The sequence below is a fragment of the Elephantulus edwardii genome, unplaced genomic scaffold, assembly GCF_000299155.1.
Source record: "Elephantulus edwardii isolate Elephantulus edwardi_28Jun2011 unplaced genomic scaffold, EleEdw1.0 scaffold00015, whole genome shotgun sequence".
Lineage (NCBI taxonomy): Eukaryota > Metazoa > Chordata > Mammalia > Macroscelidea > Macroscelididae > Elephantulus > Elephantulus edwardii.
In genome coordinates, this window is record NW_006399765.1 from 16,096,429 (window position 1) to 16,117,681 (window position 21,253).

General features: G+C 43.1%; 1 protein-coding gene across 1 annotated transcript in view; it reads right to left on the reverse strand.

Annotated features, from left to right (window-relative positions):
• The window catches only part of PTPRT (protein tyrosine phosphatase, receptor type, T), a 975,109-nt gene that overhangs the window by 854,433 nt on the left and 99,423 nt on the right, over positions 1 to 21,253 (reverse strand). The window contains exon 3 of the mRNA XM_006881719.1: positions 6,891 to 7,162. Coding sequence (XP_006881781.1) covers positions 6,891 to 7,162 — 272 coding nt within the window. The remainder of the gene's footprint in view (positions 1 to 6,890; positions 7,163 to 21,253) is intronic.

Consider the following 21,253-nt stretch of genomic DNA (forward strand, 5'->3'; position numbering starts at 1 on the left):
ACATTAGGATGCTATGAATTATAACCCACTGAGTAACATCTAATAGCATAGGATAAGAGTTTGGTTTTGATCCTTTAAAGGACAGTTAACTTTGAACATAACCCTAAGCCCTGCAAACATCCTCCTAAAACCTGTTTAAGGGGGGAAAAAGGAGAGAACTGGGTGGGGGGGAGTGAAAGAGGACATGGAGTTGAGTGAAAAGAGGTTGTGGACTCTCCTTGTGATGCACCCTCCTACATCATGAATAAAACTATGGGACATTCAATGTACTAGATGCCAAAGGAATTCCTGGGAAAAGCACTGAGGTCCTTATGCATTGAACCTCATGACACTGAGAAAGGACAGTCTAGAAATGTGATGACTGGGAGTAGCTAGAAGGAAGAGGTTCCCCTGATGAGACACAGGAATATCAAGTATGCCCCCCTATTCTAACCAATTAAGACAGACAGAAATGCCCCCTCTTATATGGGACATTCTGGTTAAAAGTCATGAAAATGAGGCTGATCAAATGCTACCATTTTTGGGGGGCATTTCTTCATGGTGGTGGACGTTGTAAACCTACCCTTCGAGACCCACACAATGCTACTGTGAGGTCAGAACCATTTTCTCCACTTTACAAGTGAGAAAACTGGTAGCAGAACCACTGGCTTATTGTAACAAGGTCTCAAGTCTCAACAGGTACCTGAGCCCCTTTCTCTCTTTTCCTTTCCATTCCTGCTGCTGTTTCTTGTACGAGAAGTGAAGGGTGGCCAGGTCCAGAAAGACCACCAGTACAGGCGTGATCCTCTATGAAGCATTATGTATAAAGAATCAAAGTACAATGTGACCTCGGATTTCAAGGAACTTCTGCCAAGGGCATGGAGAAATTGGCCGTGTGAAGGAGAGAACTGGGCCATCTGAGGGGGACTGGAGGAGGTTTTCACACAGACGAAGCATCTTAGACAAAGGTTCAGAGTTATGAGGAATCATTTGAAGAAAACTGCAAGGAGTTGGTTAGGGATGGCTGTAGTCGAAAATCCTCAAGAGGAGTAACGGAAAGCTACAGTGTCGGAGGTAACAAAAACCATGCATTTCAAGTTTGGAGAATTTCAAATGCCCAGTAAAAACATTCTGAATTTGACAGAAACCAACTATCTACCATGTTTTCAATCAAAAGCAAGTGCATGTTCAATTTCAGGGGTCTACACAGTAATTAGAGACAGTGACTAAAAGGTAATTTAACCCATGCAGGTGATGGAGAATAGAGAGAGCAGGTGGCTGTTAAATTAATAAAAAGTCTCCTCTTTTAAAAAAGCAGTAGACAGAAAAGCTCAGACTCATTAAGGCTGACACAGAATTAGTATCAGCTGGACAGGGCTGACATCTCTAGCATACCTTTGCAGGAATTTAATAAACTCTTGACTTCCAGAGAAGAGGCAGGTGTAGGGGAATGGATGGCACAGGGACATTTTCAAGCAGGCTCTGCTAACGACCTGATGCCAAATGCCATTAATAAGACAAAACCGTCATATTTACTATGGAGCTAAAAGTCAAGATTAGGGCTGTGAGATATGCCTTTAATAAATGAATACATAAACTTTGAGGATCTCAAGTCTCCCATCGCTGTAAACCAAAATTCTGTCTAATCCACAGAAGGAAAAGCAGGACACAAGCCCTTTGTCTGGTGTCTGAAAAGCTCTCTTCATCTGTGACTGTGTGGAACACAAGTGTGCACAGTCTAGGGTGTGTGCACGGGTGTGTGATGCATACACCCTAAACTATTGCTCTTGGCACAATGATGTGTTTTTTCTTTTTTTTTTATGGTGAGAAAAATTTATTACATTTAGAATTAGTCCGCTGGACTCAGTTTAGATGATCCCAATTTTGGTGGCAACATCCAAAGCATCATAATCAGGAGCAAGTCGAACATAGGCCTTCTTCTCTCCATCAGGCCTAATCAAAGTGTTGACCTTGGCCACATCAATGTCATAGAGCTTCTTTACAGTTTGTTTAATTTGGTGCTTATTGGCCTTGACATCCACAATGAACACAAGTGTGTTGTTATCTTCTATCTTCTTCAAGGCTGACTCAGTGGTCAGGGGAAATTTGATGATGGCATAGTGGTCAAGCTTGTTTCTCCTGGGGGCGCTCTTCCGGGGGTATTTGGGCTGCTGTCTGAGTCTCAGCGTCTTAGGCCGCCGGAACGTGGGTGACGTGCAGATCTTCTTTTTTTTTGGCTGTGGACGCCCTTCAGGACGCCTTCTTGGCCTTCAATGCCTTTGCTTTGGCTTCAGTTTTGGGAGAGGCAGGGGCTTCCTTCTTTGCTTTCGGTGCCATCTTCATAGAAAGCGATGTGTTTTTCTTTTTTAATTTAATTTTATTATTTTGTGTGTGTGTGTGTGTACCGTCAAATCGGATCTGACTTGTACAGGAGGAGATTGCCCCTCCTTCTCCAGCAGAACATCTGGTGGATTCAAACCACTTGTCTCCGGGATTGCAGTACAGTGTCTTGCCACTAGGCCACCAGTGTTCCCTAATGATGTGTTTTTCACCGTGAAGCTTAAAGAAGAAACGGGATGGTGCTGGAGTAGCTGACATGCTGGATAGCAGGAAAATCATCAAGGAGAGGCTGCCTGGCACAGCGGTTACCAAGTCAAGGTAAACAAAAGTCGGTCCTTCCTTATAAAATTTCCTTTCTGCCTTCCTTTGGAAGGAGGAGTAGCATCCACTTCCATAATAGCTTGCCTCTGGAAACCCTATGAACCTGGAGAGAGGATGAAAGGCACCCAAGCGTCGAGGACTCTCCTTCATAGGGTCGCTATGAGTCGCCTGGGACTTGACGGCACTTAACAACAATAACAACTACGTTCCTACTCCTTACTCCATTTTTGTTCCTCCCTCCCTTTTTCCTTTTATCTTTTCTTCCTTTCAGCATCTGCTGGGTATCTCCTGTAAACATGACAGAATGCTACATGGTATCCTATCTCATCCACAGAAGAACTCTTCGTGGTGTCTGTCACCTGAGCTGTGAAATGAGATGACCTTGTTTCAGAGGGAGGGGAGGGGACACCCAACGTCTCACAACTAGTCAATGGAAGACTCTGAGAATGGGCAAGCCACCTTCTCTCCAGGCAGAGCGTGGAGGCTAGAGCCAAAAGATTAGTAGGATTATGGGACTTAGACTTAGCAAACTCTGGTGGCCTAGTAGTAAGAGACGGCACTGTGATCCCAAAGGTACCTGGTTCAAGTGCACCAAGAAAAATGCAGGAGAAGGATGAGCAATCTCCTCCCATGTGGTTAACTGTCTCTGAAAACCTGCTGGAGGTCAGCTATAGGTTTGCGCTAACTTGATGGTACATAACAGCAAGAGACTGCAGTAGAAGCCAGCACGAGTGGTTAACTAACCTAGAGATGGTCTGCAGATAACTAAGGGGCAGCGTACATACCAAAAGGCTGGGGCATAGGGGTGTTAAGTAAGATGACTATAATGGGTGGGGGGATGACCCACAATATACGTGAACAAAATATAATGTAAAGGAAAGATTGTGTAAAACAAACAATGGACATGCCTGAAACACAATGTATATGAATGACAAAAATATTCATAAAAAAAGAAGTGCCCTAATTTTCCATATAAACTCATCAAAGAGTATGGTTAATGGAAAAGCTATACCCTTTCTGAATCCTCTTGCTTATTGTATTTCCACTGGTAGTCCTATCCTAGGGAGCTCTGGTGGCCTAGTGGCAAGAAGGTGTGCTGCAATCCCGAAGGCACATGGTTTGCATCCACCAGCGACTTTGCAGAAGGCTGGGCAATCTCCTCTCATGCTATTAACGGCCTCCAAAAACCCACCAGAGGGTCAGCTATGGGTCGGTTCTAACTTGATGGTACATAACAACAGTCCTATCCTATAGCAATTTGTGTATTTAGATAGGACATTTCTCACTGGAGCCCTAAAGTCTGAGACTTATAAATGGAATTATTACAGCACTGAAAGTCTATGAAACTGTGAAAAGTCTATGAGACTATGAAACTTCTGGCCTAGGTTTTCTCCATGCCTGTGTTCTCTTGTGTTTCACTGCTTATCTCTAGGTATCAGCATCGTTGCTTAGAAAAGGACTCAATAATTCATGGCCTAGAAGCCAAATACAGCTCAGCACCTGTTCCCTACATAAAGTTTTATTGGAACTCAGCTATGCTCATTGATTTACATAGCTGCTTTCATGGGATCATTGTAGAGTTAAGTACTAGTGAACAAAAGAAGCATGACCCACAAAGCCTAATATAGTTTCTTTTTGGCCCTGTACAGCAAATGTAAAGGGTCTACAGAATGGGAAACAATCAAAGCTACATGAACATTATCCATGGGTAAGAGATTGCATCATGTATCACCAAACTGGGGCATATTAGAAAGTAAAACAGAGGCATTCAACAAAAGTCACTGAGCCAAAAATAAACCAGCAGTGGCCCAGGTAAACCAAGACTCTGCCTCTCTCTAGAATGCAATCACTTCTGTGAGATATGTGCCAAAAAAGAGGTTCACATTTCAAGTGAAGCTAAAGTCAGTAAATTAAATAAGTTCTTTTCAGACTCTTCCAAACCAGTGCTAGACTAATGGTGAATATCCTTAAAGGGAGATACACTATGCAGCTTGCCCAAAACACACTTCATCTTAACCACACACTCTTCTTCATCATGGCTCATCTTGGGAAATGAATGGTCCAAGGGATAAATGTCCATCCACATCAAGCAAAGAGATAAAAGACTATGGTCCTGGCGTAAGTGAAAACAAACTGCATAGAGAAGACAAGACACACAGAAATACTGAAGTCTGGGATGATTAGGTATCTCATGAAGCTGTAAAACTCAAAAATTCATTGCTGCTAAGTTGGAGCTCAGTCCCGGTGGACCCTTCGTCAAGCTTCTGAGGCTGTAAACTGAACATCAGGGGAACTCTCACCTTTCTCCCAAGGAGCTGCTGGTGGATTGACGCTACCAGGGAGGTGAGGTTTGTGGATCAGCAGTAAAAATCCCTACAAATTACACTCCTGGAACGTAAAACATGTGCCACACATATTAAAATTCAAGGGCTCTCACTTATAAACATTTTTGCTTATAAATTAATCTTCTAAAGAAAGAGTAACAATTCCTTAATAACAATCAGTAATAATGCATCAGTAAAGATTGGTGGCTAAGATTGCACGTGTTGGAAACAAACAAACAAAAATATTGGTAAGTGGAAAATAAAATATCCTTGGTGATGGAAATGAGGCTGGAGAGGATATAATAAAATATTGAGCAATCAATGACATTAATCAGAAATGCCTCTACTAAAAAAAAATAAATAAACAGCCACTATACACCTGGATCTTGCCTGATGAAACACTCAGGAATAAAATTTGCTATATATGTGGAACGAAACAGTAAAAAAAGTTCAATATGCACAATCATAACAAGTTGAGGGGCCAAGTATAGAACAAACTACCAACTGCTCATGCACAAGTATAAACTGAAGCCAAAGAAAAAACAAGTCCTTGGGAGCCGAAATATAAACCTGTGTTTGTCCTACCTGGATTTAAAAACCACATCAAGAATAGTACAGCTCTTGGGGGGGGGGGGGCAGGGAGAAAAGTGCAACAATGAATGAATGGAAACCCTAAGCCTCTGTAAACTTTCATTAAAATTAATTTTAAAAAAGAATAGTTTGGCTCAGTGAATACTAACAACTTGAAGACTACACAAGTTACAGGATTGATAGCCAGGATATGATATGTGAAGAAAACAAAAAGGTTATTAAAAAGAAAAGGGGGGGGAAGGTCAAAATTGATTTCAGAATATACTCTGATAATTATTCTCAAATGTTGAGAAGCTAAACAGAAAGAAAGATATGACAAAATAAGAGAGCCGAACAGAAGATTTCAAAGGACCGCTCAAAAAGAAGCAAAGTGTAACAAAATGTGCAGACTTAGAGACGTACTTTCATTTAGAAAGCCTCAAGTTGTAACATTATATGATTATATGGTAAAATATTCAATGAGGCAGGGAGCATCAAAAACAGACTGAAAGAATACACAAAATCACTGTTCCAAAAAGAATTGGTGGACACTAAACCATCTCAGAAAGTAGCATATAATCAAGAACCAATGATACACAGAGCCCAAGCCTCACTGAAAGCATTGGCAAATAATTGTTGTAAGGTCCCAGGAATTGATGGAATTGAGATGTTTCAACAAACAGATGTGCTTCTTCATCGAACCCAAGAAATAGCTAAATGCCCAACCAAATGTAAGAAATCTATATTTATACCAACTATAAATAGTAATTCAGTAAAAATCAGAAATTGAATACTTTCATTAATATCACATGCAAGTAAAATCCCACTGATTATTAAAAAAAAAAACCAGCTGGAAGGAAAACAGAACTGAGACACAAAAGGAGATCTCTATATCTGTGTTCATAGCAGTATTATTCACAAAAGCAAGAAAATGCATATAACTCAAATGTCCATCAATCGACAGATGGATTGAGAAATCGTGGTACATTCACACAATGGAATACTACTCACTTAGAAGCAATATTTTCATAAAATTCTATATAACATGGAAGAGTCTAGAGAGCATTACGCCAAGTGACCCAACTCAGTCTCTATAAGGACCATCCTATCTTGCTTCCTGTTAAAGAATGGTCTGTGTACTTGAACCTTCAACCTTTCAGTTAGCAGCTGAGTGCTTAATCACTGTGCCATCAGGGTTCCCGGAGCCTGGATAGGAGCTCAATGAATATCAGTCGAATTAATTAAGTCCTTTCTAGATCTAACAACTCTTTACCAGAGAAGACACATATTGATTTTTTAAGAAAAAAAAACACTCGTCAAATTTAAAGTATGTTAAACAGTCCTTTTCCTACATACCTGGTAGAAATGTGGCCAGAAGGTGCTGATGGCGAGCTCTGCCTTCACCCAGCCCTCAGTGACGACCCCGGACACATTCCAGACAGGGTTCCCCTGGGGTCCCCCGTTCACCTTCACGTAGACATTCAAGGCCCCCGGGCTGGACCTGTCTCGGCTGGAGAAGTAGTAATGGAAATCAATGCAGTGGGTGTCATTCTCCTTGAGGGTTGGTAGGAGCAGGTGGGCCTTCTGGCCAGAGGCCCTCCCCGAGCTGTTCACCATCATGAAGGATCCTGGAGGGTAGCAGAGGTGACAGGGGCAGAGGCAAAGAGAGAGAAAGAAAATCCTTCTGAAAACAGGTTGCAATCACAAACACGGTGAGGCCAGAGCTAAGGTCACAGAATAATTCACTCAGGAGAGCGTGGGTAAGCTGAGGCAGCCACAGTTCTCCTCTGAGCCCAAACAGCCTCTTCTGTTGTTGGGAATAAAGGCTTCAAATTCAACACAGTGGTTTCAAAGACTAAGAAGGACCAGGGAGCCCTGGTGACCTAGTGGTAAGGAGCTGTGCTGTCATCCCGAAGACATACAGTTAAAATCCACCAACCGCTCTGCTGGAGGGTGGGAAATCTCCTCCTATGCAATTAAACTGCCTCTGAAAACTCACAGGAGGGTCAGCTATGAGTCAATTCTCAAAGGAAGCATGGAATAACAATGCTGGGAGGTATTGAACTTGACTCTTTCCAGATGAACCGTAATCCCATGCAAGCATGGGCCGCTTCTGTGGAAGCAGACCTCTAACGATATGGGCGTTGCTTTGAGTTTTACACTCCCGTTCCACCTGGGTTCCTATACTGAGTATGAGGAGAATCAAAACACAACAAAAACTATTGCTGTGGAAGAGATGTCAACAAAAGGTGACCTCCCATGTGTCAGAGCAAACCTGCTCTCCAGAGAGCTTTCAATGGCTGTAATATTACAGAGGGAGTCGTAGGCTAGCATGAACTGGAAACTAAAAGTTTAATGGTTCAAACTTATATAAGCAGAGAGGCCTGGGATCCGCTTCTGAAAGGTCACACTGCAGTTCTAACCATTGACTGCAACACTTGAGCTGCTTTGAGTTAGAATGAGCCCCACAGCAGCTGTTTGGATTTTGAGGAGTGAGATAGAGTGGGCGAGGGTGTTAAACTTACAGAAGAAGATCACCAGGCTTTTCTTCCGCTGTACCCCTAAGACAACTACCAACTTCCTGGTTAGCAGTCAAGTACAAGTCATTGTCGTCACTCAGGAAGCTCTATTTAGAATCACATATCAAGTGAGGCATATGCAAAGGAGAACATATTCAGGTAATAAGAAGATCAGAAGAAAAGCTTAAAAAAATCAATTCCACAATATTCAGCCCGAGAGGTAGAATAACCAATCCTTGTCAAGCATTTGAGGAGCATCACAGAGATGTTCAGTATCTCACAGACACACAGACAGACAGGCAGACAAATGTAATCATTGGAATGATACTTTGAGCAATTTATCTTGTTCTCAAGAGAGGAATGAGTTCCAGATCCTTTCCAACCTCAAAGTTTATGTATGCTACACTTGGAGTTTGCAGAAAGCATGCCTACGATCTCTAAGCATTGAAACAGAAGGCACTTGCTTGGATACTGTAAATAATTACATTCATCAATTTACATTATTATTATAAAACAGAATGAATGAAAATGCAATATCATTTCCCCCACTTCACTTTTGTTTTATATTGGTTTGCATACCAAAGTCATACACACTGTGTATCATTCATGTACACTGTGTTTAACTTTTACTACAAAAAAAAAAGAAAGAAAAATAAAGGGAATGCCCTTTAGAAAGTGACCTTCTTGGATAACATGAAACACAATGTATACAGACTTTGTATGCAAACCAATGTAAAATTAAAAAAAAAGGAATGAATAAACTATATTCTCTCTTATTTTTCAACACAGAAACCTTTCACCTGTCATTGAAAATTCAATTTGATTTCTCACAAAGGCATTGTGTTGATTCTTAGATTGTTTCAACAGGTTTGGAAATGTTACATCTATTATACATATTTCGTTTTCTACATCTCTCTAACTATTCATTCTAGTAAATCATTTCCCTCTAGGCACCCTCCTTTAAATTTATTTATTGCAAAATCACATGTTCTTTTAAATGTTCAATTAGCAACTTTTCAGATCTCCTAATGCAGAATGTTAGCATTCATTTTCCCTTATGTCTCGATAGGTTAATTCATCTTAAATGTAGTAAAAAATAGAGCATTTGAATTACAAAAAACAAAAAAAAAAATGAAATAAAATTGGAGCTACAAGAAAACCTTGTTTTCATGGGGTAGGGGGAAGTGACCTTCTTTAAAATTGCCGTGAGAGACTGAAAGACTGTTCCCAGTTTTCCACTGCCATCCAGGCTCTGTCATTGGCTTTCCAGTCCCAGTTGAGGCAAAAGACACATTCCTATCCCTGGACTTTATCTTTTATCATGACTTGCTTTAGTTAATGAGTCGTCAGTAGGCATGACTTAAGCAAAGTCTTACAATTGGATTCCCTAACCGGGCTCACCCTTTTGCTTTCTGGCTACTTTCCATGGTAATTCTACACCCCAGATAGCGGCTGCTCCTCTTCAGCCCAGGATCTAATATGAACACACACGGAGGAGAACAAACAGCCAAGCCATGCCACCCCACAGCTGGGAAGCACAGGCCACACAGCCAGACCCATCCCTTCGCAGCCAATCCACATTCAGCGTGCTCAGCCATCAATGTGAAAATAAACGCCTATTGTTGTTTATCATGGAGTTCCTCTCTTTATTATGCACCATTATTGTGGCAATTGCTAGTGGATACAGTGGCTCGAGAGGGCACCGTCATGAAAGGAACCACCAGGAGGCACATTTCAGTCCAACATGCAAATGCTGCTGGCAAGTACAACAAGCAGAACTGGCGCAAATTGAGATTGACTGCCCAGGGCCAAAACGGGTTGGTGCCACTGCAAGGCGCTCACAGAGCTGGACAAAGGGCTCCTGTCTAACCGACGATCAACTGTGAGGGCGACACCCGCTGCCTTATAAAGTCTTTGAATCTATGAAGCAAATTGCCTCCTAACACAGCTGATAAACTCAGGAGAACTATGCCCTCTTGGAAACACCATTCTTGATTTGAAACCTTCATATTTTAACCACAAAATCTCCCATTCACAATGAAACCTTAATAACAAGTTGTCATCTGCCAAGGTGGGCCCCTTCACTAACTCTAAGTACCTCCTTTTTTTTTTTTACTCCACTAGGAACAAACCCAACAGCTGCCAGTTAAAAAAGCACTTGGCAATCTGTCTTGGGGTTCTAAAGAGTGCCAACAATTCACATCCTATCCTTTCATGTTCTGGTGAACTGAAGAATAGCTATAGGAGACAAGCAGGGTTAGAACTTCTGCATTATAGGTCATGAACCTGGATTACAGAAAGCAAATGGCACCCTTCATGCTAAATTAAGGTTCATGCATTTTTTTTGCTGGTCCAGCACCCATAGCAATTGATGTCCGTGTATCATTTTACCCCCTCTACCCAGTGCTGTCTCAGTATATGGGAAATCAGGGTCTCCAATTGGGCTAGTCCCCAAAAGGAGCCAGCAAAGAGCAAGATGGCAGGACAGAGTGACGTGGACAGATGGATGCCAGACCCCTGCCATCCACTCAATCAGAAAAGTCACCCATTTCTGTCTATGGCCATATCACCCTGAACACACTCGATCTCGGCTGATCCATTAGGCCTGGTTAGTACTTGGATGGGAGAAAATGAACCCAATTCTTGGGTTAGGAGCATCCTTGGGAAGCACAGTTAATTAAGCACAAGACTGCTGAGTGAAAGGCTCGTGGTTCGATACCAACTGGAAGCACCTCAGAAGAAAGACCTGGCAGCCAACTTCCAAAAGTCTTGAAAACTCTAAAGGCTGCTGGTCTGCCCAGATCATGCAGAATCACACTGGATCAGCATTGACTTTATGGCAAGTGGTTGGTTTGTTCCGTTCTCCAAGCACAAGGAGTCACGATCAGTGGAACGCAGGATTTCTCTCCCAGTGACTTCATGAAATGAGTTTGTTCTAGGCTATAGTCTAGCAATAAAACAAGTTCCCTGTGAGACAAGTATTCTGGAATTCTCAGTATCTTCCAGTGGGACAGCAAATGAAATGACAACTGCAAACCAGTTCTTATCCATTTAACCCCCTCGATGAGAATGTTCCTTTCCACCTCAGATACTCTCTCAGACTACATTTGAACAGAATCTCCGGGATGTTCTTATGCACACATGAGGACTGAGGACCCTGTGGGAATAGCTTCAACAGAGATTGGTACCACAGGTAATGGGTTTGAAACTCTGAAAGAAACCACTAGATGAGAAAAGACTGAGTCTGGATTCATGGGCTTAACTGTCAACTGCCCTATGCATCAACATGGTTTCAGGACAGTTATCTGGGACAGTTAACTGCCCACAAGTCCCGCAAAGATAGGTGGCTGGTACTGCTTACAGAAGTGTGGTGCATTCTGGGAAAGGGAGCTGGCCTCAGGAAGGAGGTGTGCCTGGTTTCTTCCACGCTGGAGCCTGTCATGTCCTCACGGTCCTTCCAGTTCCTGTGCCAGAGGTTCCTATCTCCTAGACTGCTCACATCTACAGCACAGAGGATGTGGAAAGGAAGCCTCCCTTCCACCAGCTCGTTTCCATATTCTTTACTCACGTTCTAGGGCAGGGTGGCTGAGGAGGTAGAGCTTATCCAGCTCCTATGGCTTCATCCAGTCAAATGAAACCCATTCACCTTTGAGAGTCTAGAAACACTCATCATCTTGCTGAGAGAGAATGACGCCTTTGGGCTAGAGCAAGATTAAAGTGCCAAGCTCCCCATCAGCTCTCCATGAAGCACATTGCTAGGCTGATGACCAAAACCATTTCCTTGTCATTCCTTGCCTTCCTCAGTCTTCCTTCATAATAAAGGAGAGCCAGGTAACCAAGTCCTAGCCAATGGGGTGTGAAGACAAGGAGTGCCACTTCTGAACCTGGTCCATCAAAGCAGAGCTTCAAACTGGTTCACGCCAGTTCAACACCCTGATGAGAACTTTCATTTCCATCCCAGATATATACTGAGTGAGAACTTACAATTTAACCAGAGTCCTAGAAATAATCACCTTTAAGAATCACCTGGGGAGTTTTAAGAACCATCTGCAGATTTTGTTAAAATGTAAATTCTGGTTCAGTCTATCTGGGAGGGAAATGGAAACTCGCAGTAAGTGGTTGAACTGAATGAACCGAAATTCCAAGTGCAACATCAAAATCTCTCTTGTGCCATTTCCCATCATCTTGTTTTTGCAAGGGTCGTCTTATAGCCAAGAGCTTCAGCAGCACACTGGGGAGCTTGTTGGAGATGTAGAATCTTCTGTCTCTTCAAGACTCACTCAAGCCAATTTTCATGTTAGCATGATCCCAAGGTGATCAATATGCACATTGAGGTGTGACAATCAATAGGCTTTGCCCTTTTCTCATTCCTTTAATGAATACACAGGATTTTAATGGCCCCTCGTGACCAAAAAGATGAATTGCATTGGGGAAATCTGCTTTCAGGGACCTCACCAAAGCACTAATGAGCAATGATGTAAGTCTAGAGAGTAAGATTTACCTGATCCAGGCCATGTTCTTCGCAATTACTTGCTATGCATCCGAGAGCTAGACAGTGACTAAGGATGACAGAAGAAGAATTGATGCCTTTGAGTTGTGGTGCTAGAGGAAAGTATTGTACATATCATGGACAGCCAGGAGAACAAGTAGGTCTGTCTTGGAGAAGGTAAAACAAAGTATCTACTTGGAGGCAAGGATTTTGAAAAGCTCCATCTCACATACTTTGGCAAATAGCCAGGAAGGCCTAGACTGGAGAAGGATATACTCAGAAGGGTGAAGGGACAGAGCAGGAGAAGACGCTGGAAGAGACAGATTGACACGAGAATTGGGGCAATGGTATTAGGTGTGTTGGAATTAGTAACACTGCCTCAGGATAAGGCAGGAGCTATTATACACGGGATCACCAGGAGTCACAGGCGATTCAATGGCACATAACAACAACTACTGGGGACCTAGTGAGTAGGGAGTTGCCAATGCAAAGAAAGGCAGTTCAAATCCACCAGCTGCTATGAGAGAGAAAAAAAGGACTTGTTTTCCCTCCCAAGTGATTTGTTACTTTTTTTGTATGCCACTGAGTTGGAATCAATCTATAGCTGACACTCCAGAAGGTTTTCACAGTTAATCACACACAAGAAGTCTGTCCACTCTTCCTGTGCAAGGCAAATGGTGGATTTGAACTGTGTGCCTTTGGGATTGCATGCAGCATAGCTTCTTATTAATAGGCCACCAGTTATAGCCTCGGAAAACACATCTGAATGAAGGTCAGCTCTGAGGGTAGAAATAGCTCAAGTTCTACCATAACAACAACAACAACAGGGAAGACAAAGCCTCAAGAAAAGTCGTTCAGCTTCCTGAAAGGCTCTGATCAGTCTGGTATAAGGTCAACCATCTGTTAGGAATGCTCATTTTTTTTTAACTTTCTGTGAACAGAAATTTTAAAAATCAACTATTACTGGGTTGTTAAGCCTTTAGGATTTTGAAATTTAATTATTACCACAGCTAGCATTGTCATTTTGCACCTAAGAAATAAAAGAGACCCATTATTTTCTCCAAGTCCCTTTATCCCAACGATTAGATGAGAAACAATAGTTACTAAGCAAAGCTGTGAGATACTTTTAATTGGGGCATCATTAAGAGTAAAATAAAAAGGGAGACAGTGAGAAGAGAATGAAGAGAACAGACTCTGAGAATGAATCCTTGAGAGGGAAGGAGATATCTGACCCACACCAAAAGCTCTCTGGTGACCCAGAGTTGGCTTGCGTCACAACATCCATGGCCATCACCCAGATCCCCTATGTGCATTTGTCCACGTTAATAGGCATTAAACCAGACCAGCAGATGTCAGTTTTGATGAAAAGAGCAGAGACATAGAAGAGATTATTGAAAGAAAATGGGGAAAAAAATGCAAGGATGGAAGCCCACCCACTCAGCCAACCCACTTCTGAAGGAAGCAGAGGGGCAGCCCAGAAAGATGGCAGCCGGATGGGATCCAGCTCATGACTGTTTCGGCAGAACAAGGTTAACAAGTGTGCTGTTCAGGGATCCATGTAACAGGAACAGGAGAGGGGCCCTCTGGAGAGGTGAACAATGTCAAAAAGTCTGCATTAGCGTTAACAGTGTGGAACAGGAGGTGCAGAGCTGATCAAATGGAAGGGGAATGGAAGGGAAGCAGAGAACGGAGAGGGAAAAAAAAGGAAAGGTTTAGCCACAAATAAAAACAATTTCTGAGTGCTGACAGACAGGGACAGGAAGGAGGGAAAGAGAGCAGAGGTTAGTGAAAGGATGCGTAAGGTGAAGGGAAAGGGGGAGCGCAGTGAGGTCTCACTAGAACATTGTGAATAACGGCATTCTAGAATTGTAATTAATGAAAGGAAATCTATGTAAGCGACCAAACTAAAACTAATTTTGAATTCTTCTTGTCTTCAATTCTTCTTCCTGTCATCCTGACTCATTGTCCAGCTCTCAGATGCACAGCACACAACTGAAAAGACCACGGCTTAAATCAAGTGCACCTTAATCATTAAGTTGACATCATTGCTCTTCAGTTTGTTGGAGAAATACCCAGCAGCAGCATTTCCCAGTGTAATACATCTTTTGATTTCCTGACTGTTGGTAACAAGAGTGTTGACTGTGCATCCAAGTTAAAGAAAATAATTTTTTAATTGGTTTTTATTTGGGGGGAAGTACTCACAGTCATAGACAAATCTTTTCCACAATTTCTGTAGGTACAATTAAAAGGCATTAATTAATTACAACCTTGATGCAATAGGAGGAGAGTGGGAAATCAGAAGAGAAAATGACATGCCTCCCCAGTTAACAGCTGCCTCCTTGGCCACGAGGCCAGAACAGCTAGATGGTGCCTGGCCAGCATTATTCAATATTTTGCTGAGAATCGGTGGAAGAATCCTGATCAAAAAGAGTAAACATACAGCAGAATTTCAATTTCTCTGGGATCCAGGCTATCTGTGGTTGTCGAGGCTGGATGGTTCCCTCTAAACTATTACTATTTAAACTTCAAGTAAAATCCATCGCTAAAATGTTTTTGAACAACAACAACAAAAAATCTTGTTAATTATAATTTGTAAAGTGCATATTGGAAGCTCTGATGGCTTGGTAGTAAGGAGCTGAACTGCCAATGCAAAGGCACAGAGTTCAAATCCACCAGCTGTTCTGCAGAAGGAAGAGGGACAATCTCCTCCTCATGTGATTTGCTGCCTCTGAAAACCTGCGGGAGGGTCAGCTATGATCTGACTGGATGGTACACAACATCTTAGTCTTATAAAGAATTACAGAAGATCAAACTGACTATATCCCTCAAAAAGCTGGATGAGACTCGCAGTGCAGTGAATTACTTAATATGGTTCTTCCAGTCAGTCTTTGCAACTTCCAACAAATGGCTGAGTGGAACTATGTAAATGTGAGCTGTTTGTGGCCCACCAGGGAGATAACTTACTAATAATGCAAATAAGATGCATAACACACTTGGATGGAGGCCATGCTAATAAATTATATGAGCACTAACATGGGGTTTGATGAGTGCTTTCAGGCTGGGGTTAATTATTAGTTGGCAAAGTTAAAATTGCTCTGTCACTCTTGTCCAAGAAGGATGAAGGCCAGGCCAATGGGCCCAGGGTCAGAGATGGGCTTGGCTTCTGGAAAGGCTGAGAAGAAGCTGTCTGGATCTACTAAGTATAGCCTGAGTACTCTTAATCCTGAATTGTAAGCCCTCATAAACTTCATACTCTTGGGTATGATCTGGGAGTTCTGTGTGGTCATTACAATGAATTCTCAAACAAAACAGAGAAGTTAAGAAGAGGCGTGGGAGGGATGGCTGATGTCAGAAGTGGTGACAAAATTGAAAGGTGAAGGCATGGGTGATCTTACTAGGATTCGGTCTTGGGATGTTGATGTTGACTGTTCTCCCCTTCATGAAGGCAAAGGAGGTCAAGGGGACATTCCTCCTCATGCTGTTTTCCAAAGAACCTTAGAGAGAAATTAACTCAAGATAATAGTGGCGGTATAATGTGGGAAAGGTTTCATGAGAATGGCACCTCCACCAATTTTTTAACTAGAAGAAAGCAGGAAACATATTTCATTGGAAAAGTTCACTGTCAAGGACTTCTCCAAAACGTGAAAGAGCAATGATGTCAGAAGACTAAGGTACACCTGACTCAGGCTGTGGTCTTCTCAACCACCTGCGATCCATCAGAGAGCTGGACAATGAATAAGAACAACGGAGGAAGAATTGATCCCTTTGAACTGTGGTGCTGGAGAAGAGTACTGAATACCCTATGGACTGCCAAAAGATGAAAGAACAGATCGATCTTAGAAAAAGTCCAGCCAGTGTGCTCCTTGGAAGCAGATGGCAAAGCTTCATAGTCATGCTTTGGACATGTCGTTAGGCAAGGCTATTCCTTGGAAAGGAACACCAAGCTTAGAAAGACGTAAGGTCAGTGAAGGACAAGAAGACCTCGAAGGAGATGGACTGACATTGTGAATTCAGCAATGGGTGGGAGTGTGTCAGAGAAGATGAGAATGGTACAGTATAGGGCAGGGTTCAGATCACCTGTTGACAGGGTCGTTGTAAGTTGTACTTGGCCTAAGGACACCTAAACAATAACAATTACAATGGATTGAAACCTCTCTCCCTAATTTGAGCACTTAAAAGGGTAAAACCAAGCCAGCTGGCATCGAGCTAATCGTCACTCAGGGCCACTCTATGTGTTGCAGAGAACTGTCCTCTAGAAGGTTGACACAGTCTAGGACTTTTCAGAAGGAGCTCCAGGGGTGCCATGGCTAAGGCATTCGGATGCCAAATGACAAGATGGAAGGTTCCAATCTCACCAGCTGCTGTCTGCTATAAAGCTGAGGCAGTCTGCTTCTGTAAAGATCTCCAGCCCTGGGAACCGAAGGCTCTACCTTATTCAGAGTCACTAAGGGTCAGAGACAATGAGGCTCGCTTTTGTTTAAAATGAGCTTTCCAAAGTACATCACCACGCCCATCTTCTGAGGCATCTCCCGGTAGCTTTGAACATCCAAACTTTCAGTTAGTGACAAGCTACCTTTCCATTCACAATACTCATGGCAGTCCATGGGTGGGGCGCAGGCTGAAGGCTCTGGAGAAAGTTCCGGCTTAAGACCCTCGAGGGTCAGCTGATCAGCAGAGCTCTCTTTGATCAATAGGTTGTCATGATTACTAGCATCCTGGGGCTGTCATTTTCCTGGAGATCAGAAACGAGCCAGCCATTAAGCCCCAATCAGTCAGAAAAAGAGAAAGATGGTAAATACATCCTTTTCCCGTCTCTTTTTTTTTTCTTTTAAAGAATCTGCTGCCGTGATAAAGAACATAAAACAGCATTAGTTTCTTCGTAGTTATTACACATAGCACCGAAAATGGTGGAATTAAACCAGGAAGTACTCTCCGGCTGGCCATAAATTTTGCTGTCTCCCCCCCCCCCGCTCACTGCATAATGATGCCTTGATAAGCGCCCCGTTATTGATGTGTCTGCAACATAGATCCCCTTTTTGAAGGCGAAACACTTCTCCGTAGCAGATGGCAGCTATTGTGTTTACACATGAACACCTCAGGACTGCACTTCCTCACGTCGGCAGTAAAAAGCAAACCTTAATTGAGATTTTAATGGCTCTGCACATTGTTCATTAAGATTACATGAGTGTGTATGGGCGTACGAACGGCAGCTGAGGGCCTGGAGCTCGGAGAGCTTCGAGCTGTCCCTGCAGACAGGAGGCCCTGCCAGCTTCCAGCGCCAGCATGGACGTGAAGGGACTTGATGGCAGAGAGGACAGAAATGCTGCAGAAGCCCAGGAAGCCACGATGACATGACACAAGCCCTGACCTGCACCCCAAAAAACTGGGCCTCCTCTTCTCTTATCATTCAGCTGTATAAACTGGCACATATCACTAGAACTCTTATGGCCTTGATGTTCTTGTCTATAAAATGGGTTCATAAAAACCTATAGGTCACAAGTTTGTGTGGTTTTCTAAAAGAAATGAAAAACAATCCTTAGGTCAGTAAGTGTTGGCTTCATAAAGAAATGGCCAACAGCAGCCAGTAGGGGACTCTACAATTTATAGCAACTTTTACTGAGGAAGTCTTAGTGGCAGTGTGTGTGAGGAACTGGGCTAATGACTGAAAACCGAGCAGTTCTAATCCAGCAGCTGCTCTGAGCGAGAAAGATGGCAGGCTCCTCCTGTAAAGATGCAGAGCCTCAGAAAGCTGACAGACAGTCGCTGTATCAGAACTGACTTAACAACAGGGCTCTGCTTTTAACCTTTATTGAGAACAGACTACATCATCTTAGAGTGGGGCACTAGGGAATTCTCACCTTCTCTGTGAGGGGCCGGGGCTGGATGCCCAGTCAGTGTGACTCAGGTACAGACAGACCATCCATCTGCCAACGGGGAGGTGTGTGCAGCCAGGATGCCAACCAAGGACCTCTGGTGGCACAGTCCCACGGGACTCGCACTGCTAACTCACAGGCTGGCCCTTCCAGGTATTTCAAAGCCACCAGAGTCCTTAGGAGAAACATGCACAATCTCCTCCCATGCGATTTTTCCTGAAAAAACTCATTGGAAGGTCAGCTATGAGTTGGTCACAGGTTTCTGTCTAATTTCTAAACCAAGATGGACTCGGAAGGAAGACCTGGCAATGGGCTTCTGAAACCCACCCAAGGAAAGCCCTGTGGATTACACAATTAACCCTGGGGATATCAGAGGACTGGCAGGCAGATCAGTTTATTAGGTATGGGCTGGCAAGAGGCAGGGGCCAGCTCAACAACAGCTAATAACAACACTGCATTGACTTAAAACATCTTTTAGGCATTTCCTCAAATTACCTTTGGAACATCCCGTGAGACAAGTACCTGCTCTGTTTTAAAGCTCCTTTAAAACATTGAGGAAGAAGAAGCAGAAGTCATTGCCCCAAATTCACACAGCCAGAACGCAAAAAATTAAAACCAATCTCCCTGCTCAGTAAGCAGAGATTTTAGGGTCTGCAACTGCACTCTCCTGTCTAGTAGCCCCCAATTACAAACCATAACCTACATCTGTGTATTTAAATTTCAACCTATCAAAACTGAAAAACATTTTTAAAAAGCAGTGCCTCAGACTCATTAACCAGGAGGCTTCTGTGGCTCGTGGCTCCCAGAGTGGGCTGTGCAGACGTGGACTGTTCCCACCATCGCAGATAATTAATTCTATTGGATATCCCTGACCTGGCAGATCCAGAGTCTTTCTCAAAACATAACAAGTTCCATTCAGCGGAGACCCAAAAACTCAACAGATGTGAGTGGACCGTTTTATAAACTCCTGTGGACGGACGTGACTTGCCCAAGATCATGCAGGCAATAAAGACACACATGTGGGCTTTCCCAGCTCCTGTTTCTGTTTTCATTACAGATGACTCGGTCCCCTCTTGCCTGAGTTGCATGGACACAGAAGAACTCCCCAGGGAGCTTTTTAGGAGGGAAAAACATATGTTGCCTGCAGGCAGCAGAGTGGCCTTAGGCATTCCAAATGCTCCCTGCTTTTTAGGGAAAGATTACACACACATACAGAGGCATCTCCCAGCCTCAGTTCTGAAATACATTTCAACAGCTATCTGTTAAACCCTCATCACATGTGTGCAGGGGGAACACACAGGCCACGCCTAATACAGAAGCCCTGGAAGTAACTGGGCATGATTAAATTCTCTGCTGCATTCAATCTCTCTGCTGCTTTGTTGGTAGTTGTTGCTGAGTTTATCTCCCACAGCAACCCCTTAGACCTTAGACAAATCATCTGCACTCTCCAGCCTCAGTGTCCTCTTCTGTAAAATGGTCACAAAACCCAGCTCATACAGTGAGCAGGTCGATTTCATAAAATTCTTTCTGTAAAATGGTCACAAAACCCTTCTCACACTGTGATCAAACCGGTTTTAAGAAATTCTGTCTGTCAAGCACCATGATAAGGTCTACCTCATTATGTCATTATTAGTTGCTGTGGGGTTGATGACAAAAATTAAGAGGAATGACTTCACCTTTATCATCTGAATCTATCATAAAGTTTGAAACTGTCAGCTGTACCTCCCACCGTTTCCGAAAGGGATCCCACTTCCTAAAGAATAAAGTCCATCTTCTTCCATGAAACTATCAGATGCTCTCCACCACCCTCCACCCGTCCATCGGCTGTGCCATGATGGCTTGTGCATTTCTCTGATGTTAGAAGCTATGGCGCTGGAATTTCAAACACAAGCAGCAGCACCATCGTGGGGACAGGGTACAGGTTTGTGGTTCAGACTAAAGGATGAGGAAGGAAGACCAGCTGATCTCCTTCTAAAAAAATCCTGGCCAGTGAAAAGCTGACGACTAGCAGTGGGGCCACTGTCTGATGCAGTGCTAGAAGAAGAACCCTTCAGGTATGAAGGCATTCAAAATACAACGAAGGAGGAGAGCTGTCTAATCAGAGCAGATGCAACCTTAGTAACATCAGTGGAGTAAAGCTCTTGGGACCTTCATCAGTCGATGTGAGAAGACTCAAAAGGAGAAGAACAAACTCTACATATCCACGAGTGACTGGGATATGGAATGTACAAAGTATGAAGCAAGCAAAATGGAAAGTCATTAAGAAGAAAGTGAAAGGCTTGAAGATCAATGTCTTAGGCGTTATCTATACGAGGACCTTTTGAATTGTCCAATCACATGATCTACTACCCTGGAAAGGGCACAATAAAGAAGAATGACAGCACAATGAGGATTAGAAAAGAACATGACAAGATTTATCCCAAAGTACAATGCTTTCATAGCACAGGATAATAGAATAGGATTGACAGTGATAAGAAAGTATCCATACATCCATAAGGAAGACCGATTAGGAAGCTATCTGATTTATACACATTCTAACCAGGTCCTTATAAAGAACTTACTCGTTGGAAACACCATTTTTTTCCACTAGCATAAACAGTGACTTTACACCTGGGCCTTACCAGATGTAATACACAGGAATCAAACTGACTTCATCTGTGGAAAAAAGATAATAAAGCAGCTCGGTGTCATCACAACAGGCCAGAACAGACCCTCATTTGTTCATATGCAAGTTCAAGTTGAAGTTGTTGTTGTTGTTATGTGCCGTCGAGTCGCCTGCGACTCATAGCGACCCTACGTACAACAGCCCTAAACTCCACTCTGTCCTGTGCCAATCGC